Source organism: Geospiza fortis, unplaced genomic scaffold, assembly GCF_000277835.1.
Source record: "Geospiza fortis unplaced genomic scaffold, GeoFor_1.0 scaffold84, whole genome shotgun sequence".
Lineage (NCBI taxonomy): Eukaryota > Metazoa > Chordata > Aves > Passeriformes > Thraupidae > Geospiza > Geospiza fortis.
Genome location: NW_005054363.1, coordinates 2426544 through 2446464, shown reverse-complemented (window position 1 = coordinate 2446464; position 19921 = coordinate 2426544). Strand labels below are relative to the sequence as shown.

Here is a 19921-nt window from a genome sequence, read left to right as displayed (position 1 = left end):
ACACAGGAATTTGTCAAAGGCAACGTGGGGTCATCAACGAGCACGGAGCTGTGTTGGTATTTGCCATGAGCTAATATTAGACTATGGACACTCTGAGATTGCTGGTGTGTAAAAGACCAGTCTCCAGCCCACTACCCCACTCTCACAGACATCTCAGAGATGCAACTTTCACTTTAATTAATTTGTAAAGTATTGTTTCTTTCAAAGGCTGACTGACAGTGATAAAAAGATGAACTACAGGCCAGATGCACTGTATATTTTTAGGCTATTTAGTGACACAGGGTGTGTCCTGGCTGTACAAGAGGTGGTGCAGGGGGGGGAAGGGAAAGGAGGAGGGGTAGGAAAAAACTGAAATGAACCCAGGAGAAACATGGAATGTTGATTTTTATTTTTCTTTTTATGGGAAAAAACAAGATCTCCTTCCCCAAACCATACCATGTACTAGCAAAACAGGGAAGAGAAAGCAAACTATGACAGTAAATAAGACATGTCAGGTACAGCTAAGTAGGCTGCAATTCTCTTAAGCTGCTCCCTTTTCCATTCCTTCAGCTCTGCTGCACACTGCATTTATACCCCCTCACACATGAGTGGGAGAGGAGGCACAGCTATGCCATGATGCAGCATCTGAGTAACACACACAGCAAAACTGGAAACAACTGCAATAACTTTATGCATTCAGTGCCAACTTTTAACCAGTAGTTTATTCTTCAGTATTCACTATGGTGAACACAGTATGGGAATAAAAAAATGAGGCCAGTTTTCATCAAGGTTGAGAACAGTAACCCCAAAGTGCATGTGAATTCACCCACAACAGCAAGCCAGTAAGTTAACAAACTGACATGGGAGAGTTGCTTCCTGCATCACTGGTGCAGTGAGCCATGCAAGAAGCTTCAGTTCTTTCTTTTCAATAGATCCCAATGGTGGAAAGTTTGAAAGGAGAAGAAGAACATGAGCTCAAGCCAGCTCCCTACCAAACTGAGGCACAGGGTAATCCTTCTGTCCCACTGTGTGCAGAACTTCTCTGTATCAGCTGGACAAAGCTTACATTACACAGTAAGTGAACAGGAAAAGCAGACTTTTCTGTACCATGAATAAACCACTGAAAGAACCAGCAGTACATTAATTCTGCAAAAGCAACAGCATGAAGGAAATCCCTTCAGTGCTGCACTTTGAGGTTGTTGCAAGTGATCAAACTCATTTCTTCTGAGGCTTACTGCCAGTTAGTGAAGACACCATAACAGACCACATGCACTCGGCCCTATCCTCAGACAGGAAGCACATTGGCTTAGCTTTTAACTACTTAAAACCAGCTTTAGCACAACATAATGCAACTAAAATTACCTTGTCTACTGCTCAAAGTTCAGAATAGCAAAAGAAGACCCCTGAGCATCCTGACCCTGGAACTGAGCATTTAATTCAGTAGAAGCTGGAGCAAAGGAAGTACTCACCCATCTGTGGGAAACCAATGCAAGGCACTCATTTCTAGCTGATAAAACAGCAAAGGAAATAAAAATAGAGCCAGGTGCTTCCTACAGCAGAAACCAAAGTAACAGGGGAATGTGGCACTACAGAGCAGCCCACTGCCTCTCACAAACCACAGGCAGTGCAACTTTTGACTTGGGTGTTCACCTCCAAATGCTTATCACCCTGCAGCTGCAGCCAGCTGAGCACCTAGACAAGGAGTATGCAACTGTTGGTACTGCAAACACCTCTTTTCAGCTTCCTGCTGCGAAACACAACTACCTCTCCATGCATGGGGGAAGGCCTGCCAGCCTACAAGCAGCAGAGAGGTTTGGCTGCCTCTTCTCCACCAGGAAGGCTGTGAAAAGCCTGAGTGAAAGCAGAACACACACTGACATGCTGCAGCAAACCAGATGGATGGCTAACCTGCCAGCAAACTCAACTGGGCTGCTGCTGGCCACCTGTGTAAACTGTAGGATTTGATTCCAGCTGCCCTCACAAGGCATGACCTACCTTGCAGGGTCAGAACATCAGCCAACCTCCAGACAAAATGACACAGCTACAAGAGGTCACACTTTCCACCCTCCCCCAAGCAGACAAGCCTAGAGGCAACTCACAGCATATAGGTTCTCTGATCCCAAACTCAACATCTGCCTGCTTCTTATGAAACCCAGAATCAGTTTTGTACTTCCTCTTTTGCTAAGGGAGGCACTGGCTGTCCACTTGCCTGTTTTGGCATAAATATAAATGCATAAACTGCATTCACAGAGCAGTTCAGCTTGGAAGGGGCCTCCACACTTCTGTATTTTTTCCCAAAATAAAGTACTCTTGCCCAGGAGAGTGCAGAAGTCCAGTTCTTCTCTTCCACAAGATATACATATGGCACTGAATTTCACTGAACAGTTGAAAACAGTGCTTTGTTCTGCTGAAGCATGATACTAATGATAAAGCCACTGAAGAGTTTTCAGTGCTGGTTAGTCCTTTTAAGATATTCCTTAGTCCTAATATATTAAGCACTTTTAAATGAATTTCTATTTCCTTAGGGTGATCTGGGCAGGATTTGCAACTCACTGCATTTAAAAGGCTTTTGGAATGATCATTAAAAAACAAGTTTCATATTAGTTCCCCTGAACAGAAAAAAACCCTAAATATTTAAAGGTAATCTACACACCAAAAATCATACCCAGGTCCCTCCCTCTAATTACTTTAACCATCATACTTACCTATGCAGACACCTACATGGTAATACAAACCCATTCAGCTGAGATAAATTACATTACTACAGTAGAGAGGGGTTTCTTTTCCCAGAAGTTATCTTGAGCATTAAGTGAGGATCACCTACCTACGTTAGTTTTACAGTCGGTGAAGAAAGATGTTCCCACAAACAAACCTGATTCTGGCAATTTCTGAACTGCTGGACTTTGTTGCTTCTGGCACCAAGTGAACATCTTGGCAAATTCCTGACAACATGTCAGGTGGAGACCAAAACATTATCGCTGCCCTGCTCAACACAGAGCTCTCGGCTACCACCTCCCACAGACTGCCAGCCAGAGACTTGAAGCAACAAGCACTCTACAGAGAATATGGCATGAGCTCCTTCTCCAAATTGCCTTCCTAAAGGGTGGATCTTTTCTCAAGCTGACAAAGAGGAAACACAGGAAGTTAGTCTTCTCCACCTATAATCCTTTGTGAATATTCCCATCCCACCTAAGATGTCTGTTGCAGTGACATAGCTGAGAGATTTTACTCCATTTTAACACAGGCTAAAACCTCTTTTCATACAGCATTTTTCAGCAAAGCTCTCAAATAAGCATGTTATTAAATTAGACAGCAAATAAAAAATAGAAATATTGCTGCTGTGTTAATAAAATGTTGTAAGTACAGGCATAAACAAAGTTGTGTATTCAAGTGAATCAAACTTCTCATTTCAAATGCAGTGACTTTCTGTCACTTTCAGACTGACTACTATCCAAGGCAATATAAAAAAATGGGGATTTCCACAAAAAATCCACCAGACTATGCTCTACTGAAAATACATTTACATTGTGCTTATTAGAAACTTATGTATAACCAAGATGTGTATTTCTGCAGATACCTTTTTATGGAAACTGTAAAGTAAAATATGCTTTCATTATACCACAAACATTTAAAAGTTGAAAATATATGTAGTACAACAGCCCAGTCTGACCACACTGGAAATATTACAGAAGTTTGACTGTTGAAAGGTAATAGAAATACCAGTTCACACACACCCCATCTATGTGAAATAGTAACTTTTAAGTATGACCAATAAAAGAGCTCAGAACTAGTGAGATTACGTCATTGTTTCCTGCCTGAGAAGAGGAGCTATTTTAGCTAAGTGAAGCAGAGCAAGGAAGAGGAAGTCTAATCCTTCTACAGATTTGGGGCCATGAAAGAAGCATCTCTGAAGAAATTTTGTAGAGCGCAAAAGGTGAGTAATGATCCCTTATGCTGTGCTAACAAAGTAACTTGGATGTTCATACATGTTGCTAAGAGACTTTGTTCAGAACCAGAACATGGGCATTAATTCTAGAACTAATGAAAAGATATTTAATTTTTAATGCACTTTCAAAATATTAGCAGCATTCTATAAATAACATTTAAAGAAAAATGATTGCACTTGTAAAAGCATAGTACCATAAATACTGTTCAGGATTTTAACAAAAATTTTAAGAGTATGCAATAAATGAAAACAATGGTAAGTACATTTATCACTAAAAGAAAAATGTTTGTTTTCATGAAATGAAAACCAGGAGATCATGTTACTTGGTGTCTCTGGGCTTCACCAAAAGCCATGTTATCCTTGGGGAAATGCAACCAAATACAAGGGACAGACAAAGTAAAAAGGGAGATTGGGAAGAGAGATACACACATGGCCCTTTAAATGGAACCACTGTTGCCTAACTCACATTAAGAATCTAGAGGAAGAGATTTAATTGTGATTTTGCTGTCAACATCTTGTTCTCATACAAGGCACCTAGCTGGCCTTTGCAATTCACATTAGACATTCAGAATGTCAGTTATCATTAAAAAATTAAAAGATTGATAAAATATACATACAAACAACAGAGGAATCATGCAGAATTAACACAGACAAGTCTTCCCAAACCAGTGACTCCAAGGGCTCTTCAGCAAGTGCTCTAATCAATACCAGTAAGTAAATGTTCCCATTATAAAAAATGGCAACAAGGGCAAAACCATCCACCCAGAGGCACCCAAAGATATGCTTGGGCTGACCTGGGAGATATCAACCTGAACTCCATGCAGACAAGTATCAATGAAAAAGCAAAATATCTCCAACTGTGTATAAATGCAGATAGGTAACATACACGTTTTAAAAATCTCAGTATTTCTTACCTACATAAATGCTACATTTTAGGTTCTTAAAAATTAACTGGCATGCATTTAAACTCATAAAGTTGGGAAACAGTCTCCAAAAACCAAGGAAAAAAAACCCAAAACCCAACAAACCCTTTCTGTTACAGCAAGTCAGTTCTTTGATATATCTCAAAACTGTCACAAACTTGAAATAACCAGCAAACAAGGCATGAAAAGTAGATCACACCAGATTGAGCTTCCTCTCTTCCCATCAACATCAGGCTACTGGTTATTTTGAAAACATGACCTGACCAGAAATAATTACAGTCACTGCAAGTCCAAAGGAGACGAGCAAAACCAAAACTAAAATCCATGATGTTTCTTAATATTCAAGTGAATTATTTTATCTGTCTTATACGTTACTACTCAATTCACCTGCCAAATCACTCAGGGTATTGAATTTGGTAGTTCTGCACTGTCAAACACAATCACTAGCAAAAGAGAAAAAATAACAGAACAAAAGAGGAAAAAAAACCCACTTACAATGTGCAAGGGCAAGGGGGGGTGTATATTAAGCAACATTTGGACAGTTTTGTGCAACAGTAGTGAAAGTGGAACAGTGTGCCAGATAATATTTTAACTACACTGCTAGCACATGCACAACATATTTTATTATATCCCATCTAACCTTCAATAAGGTTTGCTAGCATTATTTAATTATTTTATTTTTCTTATTTTTAGAGTTCTTCATGCAATGAGGAATTTGAGAGGCATTTATACAGATGCACCCCAAACCTCTTTTTTGTATTACAAACATGGCTTTTCGCAAACAAAACGTAAATTCTGTTGCATGTTCTGATATCCTCATCTGAGCACAAAACACACTTTTCTTGTTTTGTACAGCTGAAAAAAAGACCTTGAAGTTAAGGGTTAAATATTTCTATGCGTAACTTTAATATATCTGTAAACTGGAGAACTGTAAGAAAATTAGAAGCCCAAACTTTATATTTCAAGGCAGAAACTAACCTACATAAAGATTTAACAAGTCATATTTAAGTTAGTTACTCCACGGTAATCTTCTCAAACGCAGCTGGTATTTGCCAGTGTCAAACCAGGATGCCAGACCAATAAACACTGGTTCAATCCCCTATGCATTCCTGTAGCACTGAGAAAGTATTTGGTAACATTACAGAGAAAGCATTAACCAGATGGGCAGTAACAATAAACCTGGGTTTTAATGCATTCTTCACTTCTGGAGATAAAACACACAGGAACTAGGCACCCTTCTGCTCTGGAGAACAGTTCTGGTGCCTAACAGATACTGTGGAACTTCCTTGGCCGTTTGTCACAAGTGGGAAGATCAGACAAACAGCTAACTTGTTCCTCCTCCTCCTCTTCACAAAGCTGCCACAGGGCTGGGTAAAAGGCCAGACAAGAGGAACCCTCCCACATAAAGTCATGAAACTGTAACCACACCAAGAGCCAGGAAAGTGCTGGGGGTGAAGGCTAAACAAAGCACTCATGCAAGTACCAGGTAAGGTCTGCCATCCTCATGGGCTCCAGGGAAAATCAGGGATCCTCTCCTTCAGCTCTCATCACCTCAGCCTGCACAGTGACATTTCAGATTTCCAACTCCCATGACCAAGAAGCTGGATGACGGAACATAACTGTTCTCTGGGGTAGCTGGCTACCAGACAGCAACTTTTCCCCCAGACAAACACTGTTCCCATATGGCCTGGCTGAAGATTGTCTGCTTTCCTCCTTTCCTCCTTAAAAATAGTTTTTTAAACAGGAAGTCTATTGATCTATTAATTTTACTCGTATGTTGGGTGGGTGGTTCTGATGCCCTGGGATTAAACACTAATTAAACATTAGAAGCTATGCAGATACTCAAAGAGTTTAAGTGTCTTTAATAAGCAAGCACCTGCTCTTTTGGGAGTTAAGTAGGTCTATACAGATAAAAGGCAAAGTCAATACTCTGCATATTCAAATGTCACTAAATGCCATGCTGACTTGTTTCCATTCATTATTAGTTTTAGTCAAGAATTTTTTAACAGAGACAGCTTGAAGAAATATTTTCTTTAGAAAGTGCCTGTCGTAGCTCAAATACAACTATTTCAATCTAATTATCAGCAACTGATGCACACCTGAAATGCCAATCTTGACTTTTTGATTCCTTATATTAAAAGGCCCTGTAAGTAACAAAAATATTTTATTCAAACATGCTTACAAATACTATTTTCACAAGTCTGACAATACATATGTTTCCCTCAGAGGATGATAATGTATTTGCAGTCAGAAAAAGCAACAAAACTAGCACATTTCAGAGCTAAACAACAGTTTTATCACTAAACACCATCCTAAAACAAGGATGTTTGTTTTTAGGATGTTTCTTCCTGTTTGTTTTTAAAGACAGATTTTATTTGACTGAGAATAACTTCCCATATTTTATCAGTTTTAGGGGATTAATGGAATGCAACAACTATCCCTAAGTTCAATTAAACTATGACACCAGAAAACTCCCACCCAGAAGAATACAGGATTGCATCACTGGTCTTCTACAGCTTTGTGTTCACAGTGGGACTGTTGGTGAATGCCACTGCACTATGGGTTTTCAGCTGCACTACCAAGAAGAGAACAACTATAACTGTATATATGATGAACGTTGCATTACTTGACCTGTTTTTTATCTTTTCCCTGCCTTTTCGGATAATCTACCACGGGACAGAAGTGTGGCCTTTTGGAGATACGTTCTGCCGGATCCTTGGGGCTTCCACCGTGTTTTATCCAGCCATTGCTCTGTGGCTGCTCGCTTTTATCAGCGTAGACAGATTTATGGCTATTGTCCAGCCCAAACATGTCAAAGAACTAAAAAATACAAAAAAAGCTGTGCTGGCTTGCACTGGAATCTGGATAATGACCCTCTCAACAACATCCCCATTGGTGTTTTTACGATCTGATCCAGACCAAGCCTCAAATTTCACCACGTGCATGAAAATGCTTGATATCATCCATTTAAAGGAAGTAAATACACTGAATTTTTGTCGCTTGATTTTTTTCTTTTTGATCCCCTTGTTTATCATGATGGGGTGTTACCTAGTCATTATTTATAATTTTATTCACGGCAAGACTTCCAAACTGAAGCCTAAGGCCAAGGAGAGATCCATAAGAATTATAGTTACTCTGATTGCTCAGGTACTCATCTGCTTTGTACCTTTCCACATTTGCTTTGCCTTCCTGATGCTGCAAGATGAAAATACAAGTTACAATCCCTGGGCAGCCTTTACCACCTTTCTCATGAATCTCAGCACATGCTTGGATGTTATACTGTACTACATTGTTTCCAAACAATTCCAGGCAAGAGTCATCAGCGTAATCCTTTATCGCAATTACCTTCGAAGTGTGCGCAGGAAAAGTTTTCGAACTGGAAGTGTAAGATCACTCAATAATATTAACAGTGAAATGATATAAAAAGAGAAAAAATGTCAGGGGACTTTTACAATGCAAACAAGGGATTCTTTTTCCAATTTCTAGCACGCGCTACGCAGAAGGATGTTCTATAACCAAAGGTAATAGATATATTTGTTGCATTGTAAATACGACAGAAGCAGAATAATAATTGCACCTCTTTTTATTTGCTCAACATCTCCTGTTGTTTCACCTGAAATGAACTAAAACCTAGCATCAGTGTTAAACTTTCCAATGCTTTTATCACCTCAAACAACTGTGAATATTGTCAGATGTGGAAGTGACTATTAATATAATAAAGTAGACAACACTGAAGAATGATGATGCAATGCATAAATGAATTTTTTATATCTGCATAATCAAATGCTCCTGAAACTACTGTATATCCCAAATTTCTAAAATTAATTTCATTCTCTCAATATCAAATTCATTATGACTTAATGAGAAGGCATATGTAGGTAAAATTTATATTTTACTTAATTAAAAACCTCTTTGATGCAGATTTCTTTGTAACTGACTATATTCTGCAGTCATAAAAATACCATCAAAGGGTAAAATGGTCAGACTGTTGATTACCTACCTGTGGGTATGATGTGCACACTTATGACACCTTACTTTTGCACAAAGTATCTTTTTACATATAGGAAAATATTAAGTTCTCCAGACACATTAGCAGCCTATGTCCTAGCAACAAACTCTAGGTAACAAACACAAGTAACTGCAGTAGCTACTCAAGCTTTCAACTTCTTTTGAATACTCAGACACTACAAAAAATGTATTTTTATAATATCAAACATATGCTTTTTGTCCTTTTTATATCGGTCTTTAGATACTTTCAACAGATGCTCTGGAAAAGCAGAAATAAAAAAGAAAAGTTCTGATATGGTGTTTAATATTAAAAATCTTACTCCAAGAGCTTTTATTATCACCTCAGAGTGTGCAACACATGGAAACTCAAGTCTGTGTGATCTCACCTGCCAGAAGTTTAACCACAAAGGGTTGCAAGCTCTGTGGTCCTACTGTAATATGCATATCTTTTATTAAGTGCAGAAATCTCAAACATAGGCTATGCAAAACTGAACCACTGAACACCTTAAAGTTGTAAGAACTTCAGCTGCAAGCACGAAATGGAGTAACAACCTCTGGCACTCAATTTTTGAAAAACATACAAAATACCAATACGAAATGCATATGCATTTAAAACTGAACATAAAGCACATGACTTACAGTTCTGTTGCCTTTCTGATTTAAGACAGAAATCAACACAACCTGATTCCAATTTTTACAAACTGAATGGAGCCAAACAATTTGGACTGAACAAATACAGCAATAATTTGTGTGCTGCAAGCCATGTTGCAATCATGTTAACAGAGGAAATGAGACTAACAGATTGGAAACTAATCATCGTAGGGATAAATTACAAATTAAACACAAATCATAGCTAAGAAATAAATGTTTGAAATTACAGCAGTTGTGCCAAAAACCTTTACACTTCAGTTCAAAAGAGGATTAAATTAATTTGAAGGGATACACGAAGAATGTTTTTTTAAAATAAAATCTTCAGAAAACAATCCCTCGAAACTATATCTAAAATAACCAATTCATTAGAAGCTACTTACAAACCAGAAGGCAAGCTGTTGATGGTGATGCCAAATATATACTGAGTGATTTCTACAAGGAGAAGATCAAACAAAGCTGAGAGCATCCAAGCGCCCAGTAAAAAAGACTGGAACGAAAAAGGTTAATTTGAATCAATTCAAGAGTTTCAAAATAAGGTTTTAATATATCTCTAAATATAAGAAAAAATAAGAAAACCTCTATAGTAGCTCAATTAGGACAAATTCAATCTTTAACACAACGTACTTCCAGGTCAACTTGTCTAGATACTGAAGAATCAAGAGTAAGATTGTTTCCAAAATTAGATTTGATGGGTCTGATCTTACAAGTGATACCGCAAATAGAAATTAAAATAATCCACTGACTGCAAGGTACTATCAAATTAAATTTATTAAAACCAAATTATCTTTACAACCCTTTAACACATATTTCTATACAACATGCTAGAAATAAAACTGCAGTAACTCATCCAAGAATAAAAGACTAAACTGTATAGAAAAGTTTCTATTAAAAAACTCTCAAAACTGAACTTACTGAAAATTTTCTGCTGCCATATCTTCTTTCAAATATTCGGAAGTTGTAAATGAGCAGAGTGCTGCAGAATGTGTCTTTCAAATCAAGACATATTGTTCTTCCAGATACAAGTCTCCAAATCTGGAAGGTTAATATCATCATGTTAAGCCACACTTCCTTCAAGGAAACTCTTTACAGAATTTGTGCTCAGAGAGAATGCAATACTGGAGTCAGGTAAGAGAAATGCAGCACAGTTAAGGAGGGAAATACACAGAGTAGCACGTTATGGACAGTCTCTAAAATATTTTCAAAGCAGATGTCTAACTGTTAAAAGAAATAAACAATTGAAATTAACTCAAAATACACTTTGAGGTTCCTAGTTTACACTTAGAAATACAAATGTAAACCACAACCCTAGCAAATTTAGAATTACAAAAAAAATTTTTTTGAAGCAACCTCAAGATACAAACTAGTACAGTGTAACTGTTCTAAGGTCTAACCAGATCAGCTTGCTCAGGGCCATGTCAAGCTGAGTCTTGAACATCTCTAAGGATGGAAACTGTTCCTCTGTTCCATCAGTCTTATAGTAAAAACCTTTATCTTTAAATGGGATTCCTTGTATTTCAATTCTTGCTCATTGCTTCTTGTCCTTTCACTGGGCCTGGCTCTGCCTTTTTTGCTCCCTCACATTAGGTATTTACAAGCACTGCTAAGATCTACCCTAAACCTACTCTTCCCCAGGTTAAACAATCCCAGCTCTCTCAGGCTCTCGTCATACACCAAATCCTCCAGCCCCTGACCAGCCTGGTGGTCATCCACAGGACTCTCTGCAACATGCCAAGGTCAATTTTGTACTCAGGAGCCCAGCATAAGGGCCAACACTTCAGACTGCTCCCACTGAGAGTAGAGATGATCACCCTCCAGGCCTCCTTGTGAGGCTCTTCCTACCTAGTGCAGCCCAGGATGCTGTTGGGCATTGCTGTTTCATGTTCAATTTAAGCCTCCACCAGGACCCTCAGGGCTTTTCCTGTAAAGTGATTTCCAGCTGCTCAGCCCACAGCCTGTACTGGTGCATGGTGCTACTCCTCTCTGATGCAGGAGTTTGCATTTGCCCTTGCTGGACTAATGTTCCTATTGACCTTTTTCTCCCCTCTAAATGGCTGCAGAACTAACAGGTGTAACAACTCCAAATCCAAGCTTTCCATCATCCACAGGCTTGCTGAGAGAACGCTATGTCCTACTGTCCAAGTTATGAATGAAGACACTAAACAGTATTGGCCCCAATCCACTCCACTCACCATTCCCACTATCCCATGTCAACATGCCCAATTTTAAATCCTAGCCTGAGTACCACCCCTCCTGAAGTCAAGACTAGCAGGGCCATGACCTTACAGCTGAATATTTCATGCACTAACTGAGCAGCCCTCACACAGACTATGAAAGGCTTCTAGCCTTACTGCTCTTGGCTTTAGCCAGCTTAAAAAAAACACATAGATATGATGGAATGAAGATCTTTCACACACAGCATTTTCACTGCTCTTGAGGGCCCGCTCTATGGAGACAATGACCTTTTAGTTTTGGACAGCACATATTCTGCCTTCCAAATCGTATGTACTCTTCTTCAACTGTTCACTTTAATTTGTGTGCTTTCCACCAGATCAAAGAAGTGTTAAAATCCAACATCCAAAATGTTTGTTCATTCCCTGAAAAAATACCATTAAACACATCCTTGCAGGTGAATTTATTCAATTCATTAAACACATCCTTGCGGATGAATTTATTCTGAACAAAATTTCTTTTAAGAGTTCTCATTTGAATATTAGCGCCAGACAGGAGTTAAACAATCTGTTCTCTCTGATCTCAGAGGTACTCAGTGATATAGTACATAGCTTGCTCCAAGGGCTGTGGCAATAAGTGAAATGATCTCATGAAATAAAAGATCCAAACTCACAAATTCCCCCAAAGCACCACAATAAAAGTGTCATAGCTTTTACAGATACTTGCAAGTGTTTATGGTTAAGACACGGTAGAGATGTTTTCTTTGAATAAAATGCAGCTACTACTGTTTTTCAGCAGATTAAACATATGGAAATAGAGGATTCCTCTGAAGACAGACCTCAAAACAAACAAATAAACAAATCCCAAACCCACACAATTTCCATTTAAAACTTGAATAGTTTCTCAGACTTTTTCATTCCCCTCCCCAAACACTTGGCTGTAACATTTTTAAAAGGCAGATATCATTTATGTATTTTCACTGCACTGCATCAGCAAGATACTTGGTAAATATGAACAGTGCTCTTGCAGAGTTGTAATTTATTCTTACAATAAAATTCTTGTTTTTGACAAGAAAGATTACAGAGACCACAGTAGCACAGAGCATCACTAGCTAAGTCTAATAATCTTTTAATGCTTACAGGCTACAGCTGGCATCCTCAAAGACATTAATTTGACTACATACCTTTTGCTTGATGCAATTGTAATATCTGTGGGGTAAGATAAACACAGAGGCATTTGCTAACCTTTCTCTATTGAGCAGTAGTTTGACACTTCCAAAAATTAAAAACATCCCAAAACAAATACCCACAGAACTTATCTAATCACTTTTAAGTGCATTATTTCAACATTTAGAGCTGATACTGAAGGATCCTTAATTAAATTCAAAATAAAATGTTACAAGATACAATATCTAAAAGATAAAGTATCTTAGTTTGAAACAGGAATGAGTATGAAATTAACCAATTCAGCTGATTACTGAAGAGCATGACAAACTCCCCCATCATCCGGAATTTTCAATTTAGAAGCAGCAGTTCTATTCAACAAGCAAAGTTTAGTTTTCCACAACTAACTACAACAGTCAGTTAGAGAATGAAAATTATGGACTCCGTTGTTAAAATAAATAATTTATAATCAGCATGCCTAATCAAAGTAGCCCTCTTCAGCCTCAAAAATTAGGCACAATAAGATACTGACATTCGTATCAAAATGCTTGTATTAATAAATGGGTTAAGTCACACTTCATTCACAGCAAGTTTACATATGCCAATGCCTGAAAGGAAAATCAACACAAACCAAGTCGTTTCCCAGACAAGAAAAATAAATTAAAAGCTATGTTGATTGTTTCAGATCAGTTTTTCTCATGTTTTCCAAAAAGTAGCATACTGGGGTGATATAAAAAAGATAAGAACAAGCTGGTCTACAGCAGTGAACAAAGGGAAAGAACCAGAGGACAAACAGATTGTGGGGGAAAATTGCATAGAAAACCACAGTTTGCAGTCTCTTTTCACACAAAGTGAACAGACTCTTACCTGAAAATCCTCTTTTACAGCTTGTAGGTTATACGCAAAGAACTTCTGATAATGTTGGAAGAGCAGAGTCAATAGAATCGAGATGGCACTTGGGACTAGTAACAAACTCTTTGACAAAGGCGCTTTATCTTAAAGACAAAACAAAAAAACAATCAAACCTTTTTAGAGAAAAGTCTTTCACATCCAAAAAGTGACATATTTAAACAGGTGACTGGAAGACATAATAGCAGTGACACCACCTTGACTTTTTAGCCCAACAACTTCCCAAGTTCTCAAAAACTTGCGAATAGATAGGAAGAACACACTAATCAAAGGAAATGTTTAGAGATATTAATGACAGTTGAATATTAACCAGACATTTTGTTTCCAACATTGTCTCACGCAATTGGCTAAAACTAAACCTAAGTTCTTTGCACCTACTGAGGTCACGTCCTATACTGCCCTCCTAAGGTTCCACTGCATTTCAGGAAATAAAATAATCACTCTTTTTTCTAGCAAAATATACATGCACATCTAGTTAAATACTTCTGTTTCCTTTGCCTTAGGGATTAAGATTAGCTTTTTCTTAGAAGCTATGAAGAGGAACCACCTGAATAAATGGACTTTCTTACCACTGCACTTAGATCCACCATTCAAGGAATCATATCTAAGTCAATTTACATGATACTCATCCTCCTCCCATTCAATCATTACAATTATTCATGAAGAAATTACTAGAATCAGGATGTTTGTGAAATCAGAACTTCTTTCCCTCTAGGACCATGACTTTCAGAAAGGACACTCAGAAGAAAGCAGGCAAAGAACAGTGAAATCTGCAATACACATTTCTCATTTACTAAAATCTACCAAGTAGGATATCCAGCAGGAGCATAGCCAGCAGTTCACCCTAACCTGATGGTGCAGTTGATGCAATAAAACACAAACTCTTGCCCAAAAACTCAAGCCAACACAGAGACTCTGAAATATTATTTATTCTACGACTTTTCTCCTTCTCACAAATGCAACCTGAATCACATTTACTTCCTATCCAAACACCTCAGCTATGGTACAGAACCCATTCTTTTTCAGACAACTGTTTTTGCAAGGCACTACAAAAATCCATAGTTCTGTTGTCATTCTTCTTAATATAATAAAAAGAGCAATGAGATTACAATTAAAAGTACTAATGGGGTATGAAGAGCAGGAACACAGCAGAAACAAAACTGCATGAAACAGTATAATACAATAAACATTTACAACTGTCCAGATTAAACTGAATATCATGAATGATTTTTTCAACATCTGCTGCGCATTAGAACAGTGAACTGCTAGAAAAAGCAGATGGCAATAGGCACCAAAGAGAAGATTTTAATTATGGTACAATCCCACTGCCATCAGAAATATGGCTCTTGCTACATAGTTTAAGCATGATCCTCATCCAAGTATTAACTGATGACATTAAGAATTACTTTGATGGGCACAGTTAGCTGTTCACCACCTTGAAGTCTGCAGTCTTCTGATGTTCACCATGGGAAGAAAACATCTCTATATGTATCATAATGAAAACTTGTACTTAAAACTATGAATTCAGTCCACACCCATACCTTTTGAGTTCATTATTTAAACATGCAGTTTCCATTTAAGCAAGTACGGCCTTGAAGAACCATCCTTTTTAGAAATTAGCAGTGACTTGGATTGACACAGGTTGATGTTACTATGCTAAATATAAGCTCTACTTTTATGATTGTATGAGACACCTGGGCAGAAAGTCTGGCTGATTCTTTTTTTTTTTTTTGAATGTAAGAAAACTGTCCACATTTCAATTGACTATCTTTCCTTGGGTTTGTTTTGGGGGGGGGCGGGGTTCTCCAAAAATAAAGTCTACATTTTTTAAAGATCCATTTTTTTTAAATTATCCATTCCTCTAATTTAGTTGGGCTTTTCAAAACCATCTGAAGCCATCAGAGAACTGTACAACACTGGGGAGAAAAAAGCAGCTGGAGCTTCCTGCAAGCTACTACGCAGACAATGCACACAGATATTAATTTGAAACCTCAAGCAATACTCCCTGAGTTAACTTAGTTAAATTAACATTTCTTAATGTGAAAAGGTCAATTTTATAATCAGGATACAGATTTTTGATACTTGGAAGTACAGCCTAATTCGGAAGAATGTAATAGCCACAACTGTAAACATTTCTGAACCAAAGTTTAATAAAAATTGTTATTTTACTATATTTTAAATTTAAATTAAAGTTGTTATTTTATTAAATGCATTTACATTATTTCATACATTTTAAGAAATTAAATAGTTCATAAGAACTAATTAATCCCATAAAACTTTTTACATACGGATCACATTACCACAGACACACATGAGAACCAAGTCTCTAGATATCCCACTGTGACTATATTTTTCTATACAGGTTTAGTATGTAGATTTTACTACAATTTTTTTATTAGATCACTTTTACATTACAGGAAATATACACTGAAATACTTCATCCTATCAAGTTAATTCCTAATTTGAATGCTTTCAAAAACATCCAACCAACACAACCTTTTTTGTTTTCTCCAAAAGTGTGAACACACATTTTTATTGAGAGTCTCCTTTTAGCTTTCAGCTTAGACACTTTAAACACTGATACAGGGAAAAAAATACTCATTATAAGACATGTCATCAAGTGAAAAACCACAGACGCACCTAACCCATGAATCTGACTGTCACCCACAGGAAACATCACACGAGTGATGGAAATTTCTACTCTCCAGCTTCTCATAATGCTATCATGATTGAGAAGTTTATTCTTGTCTGGTGAACTTGAAAAATATAATAATGCATCCTCTGAAATTCTTTTTCCAAGTGTTTCACTGCACAGTGTAGCAGTTTGCTTTATCCCTCAACAGCATATAGATCCTTCTTGAGGACTGCTGTGAGGTCGTGGGGAAGGAACAACCTTCCCACTACTGTGGAATGCCTCAAGCATGTCAGACCAAAAATGATAACAATGCCAGATTTTGCACAATCGGGCATTCTGATATCCAAGTCAAATTCCTTCCTTACAATGCAAAGGTAAAATTTAGAAGGCAGAATTCTAATTCAATGAATTTGCAAGCATGGATGAGGATGGAAATAGTTACCACAAACCTACCAGGGCACCAGTCTGCTGGCAGTACTGATGCAAATGTTCACCAGAAGGAGAAAACACAGTGTCTTTATAACACATAGAGAAAGAAGAATGAAAGGATAAACACTCATTTTGACCTTGAAAGTTAAAATATATCAAATACTGTCTTCAAAGATCTTGGAATAAATCTGCAATCCCAAAGTGCTCCTTAAGTGGCATCTCTTTCAAACAACAGGCACTGGTGCTGCAACACATCTACTGAGCATCCACCTAAGTACCCAGAGAAATTTTGGTAATAACCAACAGAATACACCCACACTATGATGAAGAGCAAGGAATTAGCTTCCACTACAGATCTTGGCTTCTTCCTGGTGCAATGGAGAAGTTCTCCCCCAAAACTGCCCTCATAATCTCATGGGCAAGTGTCCCAACCTTCATGCTACCAACTGTGCAATACAAAGCTGATCCCAGAATGTGACATAAGTGAGAAAACCATTTCTAAGCCTCCACATTCCACCCCTGCACTTACTACAAAGTCCACAGATCCTCTTCTTCCACAACTTACTACTCTGCTGGTTGCCAGTGCCTCTTTTACAGTACAGAGAGTGAAGGACACAAGCGTCCATCTGTCACAAACAGTGCGGGAGGTATACGGCACAAACGCCCAAGATGCAGCTTCAGAAATCACCACTGCACTAATGGCAAGAATGAGAAGATACAGCAACAGCTACAGTTTTCAAAATTATTTCCTGTCCCTGCCTGTTCACTACTCACAGATAAAGACACAGCAGATGGGCATAGCAAATCAGGCAGCCAGACCAAGCTACTGTTGCAGAAGGGCTCTTGCAGGAACAGCTTCACCCCCTGGACTGCTACTCCAGGCTAAGGACTCAAGCGTTGACTTGGGAGAGGATCTCATTGCCAGTTCATGTGAAGCGATGAGCCAGCTGATGAGCAGGGGCTGCAGAAGTTCAAATCAGCTCAGGGCAATTTCTGTGGGGATCCCTACTGAGCTTACACCACAGCTGCAGAAAACATGCTGTGTAACAACTCTTTTTTTCTACTATCATCTGCAAATTTCCCAAACCCAGCTGCTATAAGGCAGGCATGTCACTTTCAAACACACAATTAACTACTGGGGGCTACTATAACGGTACAAAATACCCACAAAACAGTTTTGAAATGCTTATACACAAGATCTGAGAATTAAACCATAACTGATACACAACTGAATCCACAGTACTTCCCAAATGCGTTTATGGAATCTGCATTCTGAGTGGTTGTTTTTCCTGCATTAAGCCATCATGCAGATATCAATCTATTGTATTCCAAGACCTGTCCAAGAACCTGCAGTGGGCTCACCAACCAGCAGTGATGTTTGTTTGCAAATGAAAACAGTATCACTGAAGGAACAGTTCACTAAATGCTTCTAAATTCAATTCAGAAACTGAGAGGTGAATAATATTAGTATTAAGAAAGTTAATAGAGAAATCTGTGATCATGCTTTAAATCTATTTTTTAAAGGTACAGGCAAGACTGTAATCAAACTACCTGCCCATACATTTACTGTTTAGAAAACTGCTAGGTGTAGCCTAGGTCACAAACTATTAAAAAAAAAAGGGAGATACAAAACAAAAAAAAAAAAAAAAAAAAAAAAAAAAGAAAACCTTTGTTTCTAAAAGCAATACTTGAAATAGAAACTGAATCAGGTCAAAATATCAAAAGTATTCACCCCATTCAGCAAACTTTTCTTCCTTCCAACCAGACAGAGCTGTTACCATACTACTTTTAGTATACACTATCAGAAATATCTGATATGGCTACACCACAAGACCATGTGGAGATCCCCACACAAGCTTGAAATGAAATGAGCTAGCTCTGCAGAAGCAGATTAGCCACAGTTTTGTGGCCTTCAACGCTGTGCTGCTTCCAGTGGCATGCTGATGTACAAGCTAATTTGCTTTCCCATATAGTACTGTACTGCGTAACACTGTTATGCACAAGGCTTATGTATTCAGTACATGCTTCATTTTTCCTTCAGTCATACCACAAAGCATTAATTTACATAGCTTTATTATTTTCCTGACGCCTCTGCACAAGAGAGTTCAGTCCTGCCAGTTATGCAAGCAGAGGAGCACAGAGATCCCTTCTTGCCCTGGGGATTTTTAACAAATTGCTAGCTCTGCACTACAAGGTTCACAGAGGTAAAAGCCTAAGTTGCACTAGTAAGTTCAAAGGGTTCTCCTCCCTCCTACTACAAGAAATAGCTTGTGTGCAGTAGTCAAAGTAGTCAAATATTTTTCAGATGTAATGAGTGTATATGCTTTAAAAGATGGACTCAAATTTTACCTTAATAATGACTAACTCTTAACAGACTTTCCTATTAGACTCCTGTGCAGTAATAAACAGCATGAAGAATATTGGGAGGGGATAGTACAATGTCTGCAGAAAGGTTTCTGTTGGTCTAACTGGTTTAAACTGCTAGTAAGGCCTTTGTGTCCTATAAGGGAAAGCCTTCCTATGTACCATACTTTGCTCCTGAGATGCAGCCTCATGGCAAACAAAGCAGCACTACAGTAAAGCAAACAGCCGGGCCATTCATACACTCATGTGAGCCTTTGCAGAACTGCTCAAGTGTTTCAGCAGCATTGTACACGGGACTGAAGTTGCCAGCAGATTGCAACACAAGCAGCCAGCCTGGGTCTGGCACCTCAACCCAGCTGTCAAGCACACCTAAAGCCAGGGGCTGCCAGGATGCCCCCTGAGCACACTGCAATGCCCTTTGACAAGTCAGCTCACCTGGGTTAGTGCTCTGATAGGCCACCTGCATATATCTGCACTGTCTCTTACTAGTACCCAGAGCCACTGACTCTTTTTTTCCAGAGCATACCAGCTCCTCCATTATTCCAGATAACAGAAACAGTTTCCACAGCAGAGGTAAACTACCTTTGTCCTTTTAGAAGGTGGTGTCTTTTGTTTCCTGGCTGCCCTGTCTCATAGTCATACCATGTACCAGGTATTTTTATTTTTACATTTACATCTCCCCATCCCAACATTATAGATGTTAATTAGTCTGTCAGAGGTGGCACAGTAGGCTGCAGGAGCCTTC

At 38.4% G+C, this 19921-nt stretch overlaps 2 protein-coding genes across 2 annotated transcripts in view; one reads left to right on the top strand and one right to left on the bottom strand.

Annotated features, from left to right (window-relative positions):
• Positions 1 to 19921, bottom strand: part of UBAC2 (UBA domain containing 2) — an 86763-nt gene that overhangs the window by 65309 nt on the left and 1533 nt on the right. The window contains exons 2-4 of the mRNA XM_014308266.2: positions 13707 to 13834; positions 10420 to 10539; positions 9888 to 9994 (exon numbers count right to left, since the gene is read on the bottom strand). Coding sequence (XP_014163741.1) covers positions 9888 to 9994; positions 10420 to 10539; positions 13707 to 13834 — 355 coding nt within the window. The remainder of the gene's footprint in view (positions 1 to 9887; positions 9995 to 10419; positions 10540 to 13706; positions 13835 to 19921) is intronic.
• Positions 7306 to 8271, top strand: GPR18 (G protein-coupled receptor 18). Its single transcript, XM_031059545.1, has one exon. The coding sequence runs from the start codon at positions 7306 to 7308 to the stop codon at positions 8269 to 8271; it is 966 nt and encodes a 321-aa protein (XP_030915405.1).

Excerpts from the sequence above, each read along its gene's own strand:
- GPR18 (XM_031059545.1), top strand. The coding sequence starts at position 7,306 with ATGACACCAGAAAACTCCCACCCAGAAGAATACAGGATTGCATCACTG.